Source organism: Ammodytes marinus, assembly GCF_949987685.1.
Source record: "Ammodytes marinus genome assembly, chromosome: 15".
Classification (NCBI taxonomy): Eukaryota; Metazoa; Chordata; class Actinopteri; order Uranoscopiformes; family Ammodytidae; genus Ammodytes; species Ammodytes marinus.
Window position 1 is genome coordinate 8,074,442 of NC_137219.1, and position 5,829 is coordinate 8,080,270.

At 40.2% G+C, this 5,829-nt stretch overlaps 1 protein-coding gene across 1 annotated transcript; it reads left to right on the forward strand.

The window, feature by feature from the left end:
* The first annotated feature begins 342 nt into the window (after window positions 1–342).
* Window positions 343–5,397, forward strand: cldn11a (claudin 11a). Its single transcript, XM_080042831.1, has 3 exons — window positions 343–797; window positions 1,275–1,439; window positions 3,773–5,397. Exons 1-3 carry the CDS (start codon window positions 572–574, stop codon window positions 4,036–4,038), a joined length of 657 nt encoding a protein of 218 aa, XP_079898957.1. The 5' UTR covers window positions 343–571; the 3' UTR covers window positions 4,039–5,397.
* Window positions 5,398–5,829: the final 432 nt, after the last annotated feature.

Sequence of the window (5,829 nt, forward strand, 5' to 3'; positions counted from 1 at the left end):
ATATATGCATTACCTACTACATAGTATAGTAAAATGTGAGACTTTAACATAGTAGTTACTTGTGGCCAGTAGATGGCAGCAGATTTTCTTGTTACATTTTCTCAACTCCAGGCCAGTCAAACCTGCACATGTTGATATATTGTATCATTGGATGTGAGGAAGGGGCAGTGCACTCCAAACTTTTTGAGGAGGCAAATAAAAGTGGGATGTGTTGTTTTTTTTCTCCTCCCTTCTTTTCAATTTTTTTTTTATCTGTATCTAACCATCTGGTTGGTTGTCAGTTTGAGTTTTTTTTACTCCCTTAGTGAAATGTCCCTTATAAAACCTGTGGTGATGTGAATGCTTCACTCTCTGGAAGTGCAGCTCGACTGATGGGATTACTGAATATCGAGGGAAAAGTCAACTCTTAACACTGGATTAATTTGTATGATGGACTATACATTCTAGTATAAGAGTTGAAGGTTTTCTTATTCAACTTTTTGGTCAAATTGTGTTGATCACTCTCAACTTTAGTTTGAAAGTTTTTGAACCCTGGGACAAGTGGTCTTCTTCACGCACACTATTCTGCGCCATGGCAAACTCTTGTCTTTTGCTGAGCGGCTTTCTCTCCAGCTGCTTTGGCTGGCTGGGCATTATAATCGCCACAACAACAAACGACTGGGTGACTATGTGTAAATACGGCTTGAACACCTGCAAGAAGATGGATGAGCTGGGAGCCAAGGGACCCTGGGCCGACTGTGTCATCTCCACAGGACTCTACCACTGTATATCTCTGACGCAGATGCTGGACCTGCCAGGTATAGGCACTGTTTCTGTGTACATCCCTGCAAAAGCATTGGGGTCGTATTCATTTAGATACATTGCATTCTATTCTGTTTTCTTATGTGTTTATGACATTTAGTTACAAAATCTTATTTTTGTATTATTTATTTTACCCTTTTCAGTAAAAAGGTGTAACGAGGAACTTTTCAGAGGAATATTTCCTCTGATGATCATACATGACATGAAACAGCAAACGAGACCATCAGTGCAAATATATATATTTGTATGTAGTTTTTCTCAATGCCTTTGTCATGGCTCACCCAGGAACAACAGCTGGAGTAGTAAAACAACTACCGCTTTTGTCCAAAGGGGGTGCAAGAATAAACACAAACTGAAAGTTCCTCGTCGCATCTTTAACATTCCTACACGTTCAATTATAAAGCAACGTTTCTTTGAAATCATATCTATTTTTTTACATTAATATCATATATGTTTGACATGTGTTTCTATAGCCTACATCCAGACGGCCCGTGCTCTGATGGTCACAGGTTCGATCCTGGGTCTTCCAGCAGTGGGGATGACCCTCATGTCTATGCCTTGTATTCACCTGGGCAGTGAACCCCAGAGCTCCAAGAACAAACGCAACATCGTGGGAGGAGTGCTCATGCTCATAGTCGGTAAGAGTCTCAACTTTATTTTGATTGACACATTGCAATTGGACAAAGATCAAAATGTAGGCCTACAGATAATGTAAAAAAAATCTCACACACACACACACACACACACACACACACAGACTAGCGCACACGAGATCCATTCCAACCATCCTGACTGTGACCTCTTTTAACCTCAGCTCAAATGGTTACAAGCTGCTGAGAGCGAAGGATGCAGAATAGGACTGCGCCTTCCTCCCTAGGGTGCACACATGTGCATTGTACACACACACACACACACACACACACACACACACACACACACACACACACACACACACACACACACACACACACACACACACACACACACACACACACACACACACACACACACACACACATACTTATATCTTCCTGTTCCATCCAACCCTAGGTCGCATCACATTCCTCTCTTCCACCTACTCTCCTCCACGCCCTGCCTTTGTCCCAGTCCTCATGGAAACTCACTCCCTGAAATACCCAGTTTAACTGCGCTTATAAATATTTGACCGGTGCTGCTGCATTTTCCAACGCCCGCGTCCCCTCAAATTAAATTTCACCACCTGTGTGCATAGTTTGACGTTTTCCACTGCCCATGTATTTAAAAATCATCCCAACAAGTGTCGTGCCGCTGACGCACAAACATCAATATTATATCCATATGAGAAAAAAAAGTTAAAGCTCTGACTTGGCTAATATATTTCTCTTTTGTCCCCGGGACACTTAAACTTCAGCAAGGATTTGTTTTGTGTGCGTGCACGCTTGTTGCACAGCCGAATACTAATCCACTCACCGTATTGACTTGTTCTGCCTCCACACTCCCACAGAACTCGTCCCAGTAGCAATTAGTTTGAGTCTAACTCAAATTAATTTTCTTTAAACCGTGTTCTCCGAAGCGTTGGTTGTAAAGCTTTCCTTCGGCGCATTATCTGCGGATTCAGTTATTCCTCATTCAAGTGAAGTATATTGAAATTTTTATTGCAGCTAAAAGGATTTAATGTATTTTGCGCTAGCCTCAGGTGTATACTGGCAAACAGCCAACATATACTAGATGTGTCCCTGTCAGCTCTATAGGGATTTCGATGTTTGTTTTAAAAATCTCTTTTCTCTCTTAGTTAAAGGCAAAGCTTATAAAACACTTTTAAGTCTCGCTGCTAACTAAAATTATTGAAAACACATCTTTCTTCCAGTCTGTTAACCCCTTGTGTCCCATATGAGGAATAAAACTGTCATACAGTAGCTACTTTAGTTAAAACTGCTTCTTCTATACTTGTTAAACTTTTTAAATACCCAAATAAAATGTAAGTGTACCCTTCAAGTTCAAATATAAGAGGAACTGGTTGAGAGGTAGAGTTTTAAAATGCAAAATATTTTTCCTATGCTTCCTAACCCAATTTTGAGTTGGGCTCTAGGTTTCTACAGCTACTTTAAGTGTGGGGTCGTACATGTTGTGTTGTGTCTGTATCCCATTAGATAGATGAGAAAAAAAATCCTGCTAAAGCAATGGATGTACCACTCTTAATACCATTTAGCAATTCACAGTTATGACCAGCTACCATCTGCACTGCATACTTACACCAGCATGCCACCATTTATCTTTCCTAGCCTTGGTCACCATCATTCATAATTTTCTCTTTTAGCAGCACCATTCTGCATCCCCATTGTATTTACAATTTGCTGCCTGTAATGTGGTTGCTTTACCACCCATAAGTCTATTGTTTGTGAATAGGTAGGATGTATGTACACCATTTTGCAACCCCAGTCTATTATGTAATTTGCCCTTTAAAGATAGGACCGTGTGTTACAAGATATATCCATGTATGTATAATGTTCAGAATCATCTTTTGCATTCTTAATGTCATTACACGTCATTCAAGCATGACTTAACTTTTCAAAATACAGTTTTCACTTAACTTGTGTGTGCTTTCATTTGCACCATTTTGCATCCCTTGGTTTTATTATGTGATATACCATTCTGAACCCTCCATGGTGTTTTGTGCCCCCAACTGAGCCCTCAAGGCAGCACTGCCTGGAAGGCCCTATCCCCTAACCTTACCCCTAACCTTAACCAGTGTTGCCTTGAAGGCTCCGTTGGAGGCACAACACACCAAACACCATTCTGAACTTATTATTACTTGGTAATACAAAATGTTTGTCTATGTTTATTAAAACGCAGCAGAAGTTCATATTCCCACTTAATTACACTTGAATCAGACTTTCTTCTTAAAAGTAAATTGTATAGACATGTCTTTCAGGTGCACACTTTTACTGTATATTCCTGTATATTTGAATACATTGTTTCTATTTCTCCCCAGCTATGTGTGGCATGGTGTCTACAGTCTGGTTTCCCATCGGCGCTCACCAGGAGCAGGGCCTCATGTCGTTTGGCTTCTCGCTCTACACTGGCTGGGTGGGCACTATCTTCTGCCTGCTGGGCGGATCCATTCTGACCTGCTGCTCCTCGGAATCCTCCTCATCTCGCGAATTCCAGGACAGCAATCGTTTCTACTACTCCAAACATGGAGGTGGCAACCCGCCAGTAGCCCCCTCCACCAATCACGCCAAGAGCGCCCACGTCTGAGGAAAGGGAGCGAATCCCGAATCTCGAGTGGGATGCCTTTGGGGGACTATAGTTTGCATACAGAGACATATACACACACATAGCGCACATACTCCAACACACCTGCACACACACACAAACATACACACACACACACACATTCAAGTTGGGTTGGTCCAGAAAAAATACACAAATTCTTGAATCAGCACACACACAAAAATACATAAAAGAGACATTCACACATCCAAACACACAAAGGCTGTTTTTGTTGGAGCTCTTTTCCTTCGTACATCATGGATTGTTTTCGTATCACCAGAGCTCATCTTCCGACCTCCTCATGTCGGGCGTGGTGTGGACTATCCCATCTGTTTCGCAAGTGTTCAAGATTTTGAGTTAACTGCATTAACAGCAAGCCTGAGGTCCCAATCAAACCGAGGCCTTGTGGACTGATGGAGACATTGATCTTACGTATTTTCTTCAATTTTTCTATTTTCGATGCTCCTAGAGATGAAAAGTGTCTTTGATGATAAATATGTTGTTTTTTTTTCAAACCATATATCATGATCTGTTGTTTTGACAAGAGCAGGGCATGAAAGTGTTACGCTTTGGAATTGAATGTGTTCATTAACATTGTTTATGATGTGTATTGATTTTTTTTTCCTTTGACAGTATTGTACAACTCTTTAGTGATTTTTTTCTCTGGAGGGATAGACTTGATTAAATTAGCTATAGCACTGTTTTTTCTTAGCCACTGCGGAATGACTGCAAAATGACAGGATCATAAATTTCACAGGGGATATTTAGCCGGAAGTGTTACAGTTCTGTATTGGAGACTTTAGTACAGTATGTGCACAGACATGGCAAAAAAACTTATTAGAGGAAAAAAAATCTCTTTTGTCCATAAATTCTCTCATCCGACTGTAATATTTCATGATCCAAAATTACCTTACACATTTATATCTGACTAACCTGCTTCTATTTTACATTTAAATAACAACTGAGTGAGCAGCTTATCCTGTAATTGTGGAATTATAATAATTTCCTTTACACACTCTTGTCAAACTTCCTAAGCTCTACAAAAGGTCTCTAGCTTATACATATGTTTCACTAGTGAGCACAAAATAAATCATTTGTATGTAGATTAGCTTTTCTTGAAGGAATGCAATGACATGAATGTTCCATATCTCCAAAGCGCTCTGAATACAAACAGGTGGAACTGGATATTTCAAAGCTAAAGGAACCACACACACACACACACACACACCTGCCTGAAGGAACCTGCCACTTCCAACTCAGAACCTTGCCAAAGCAGTATTAACTGGTTATTTATTGTTTCACTGGTGTGCTATTGTTTGATTTTTGTACAATAAAGACAAAAGAATTAAAGCTGCCTTTGTCTGGAGTCTGTCGCACTGAGATGATCTCATCCCACACATCGCTTTTCTTCTTCTACCAACCTGTGTGTTTAATGTTTACATTTGACATACAACATTCAGAAAGCGTATGTGTGTGTTCTGCAAGCTGAATATGACACTGCTTGCTATCAGGCCCGGTTCTAGACAGTTAGATTAGGGTGGGCCTGTAGAAATTTTAGGTGGGCACACTGGGCAGAGAGGCAGAGAGGCAATTTTTTTTGCCCTTGTAAGATCTCTGCATCTGATTTTTGGCACATTTACTGTGAATTGTGTAGAACACAATATGCAAATAAACTTTGAGTATTGCTGTGTGGGAGATTTGATTCTTGCATGTTTTTTTCCTAAATGTTTATGAATAACATATAATATACAACATAATGTATCTTTTTTTCTTTAA

What these genes read in the sequence shown, in the direction of transcription:
- cldn11a (XM_080042831.1), top strand. Translation starts at nt 572, where the DNA reads ATGGCAAACTCTTGTCTTTTGCTGAGCGGCTTTCTCTCCAGCTGCTTT. An exon ending in GCAGATGCTGGACCTGCCAG is followed by an intron (nt 798 to 1,274) that starts GTATAGGCACTG and finishes GTGTTTCTATAG; the next exon opens with CCTACATCCAGACGGCCCGT. An exon ending in AGTGCTCATGCTCATAGTCG is followed by an intron (nt 1,440 to 3,772) that starts GTAAGAGTCTCA and finishes ATTTCTCCCCAG; the next exon opens with CTATGTGTGGCATGGTGTCT.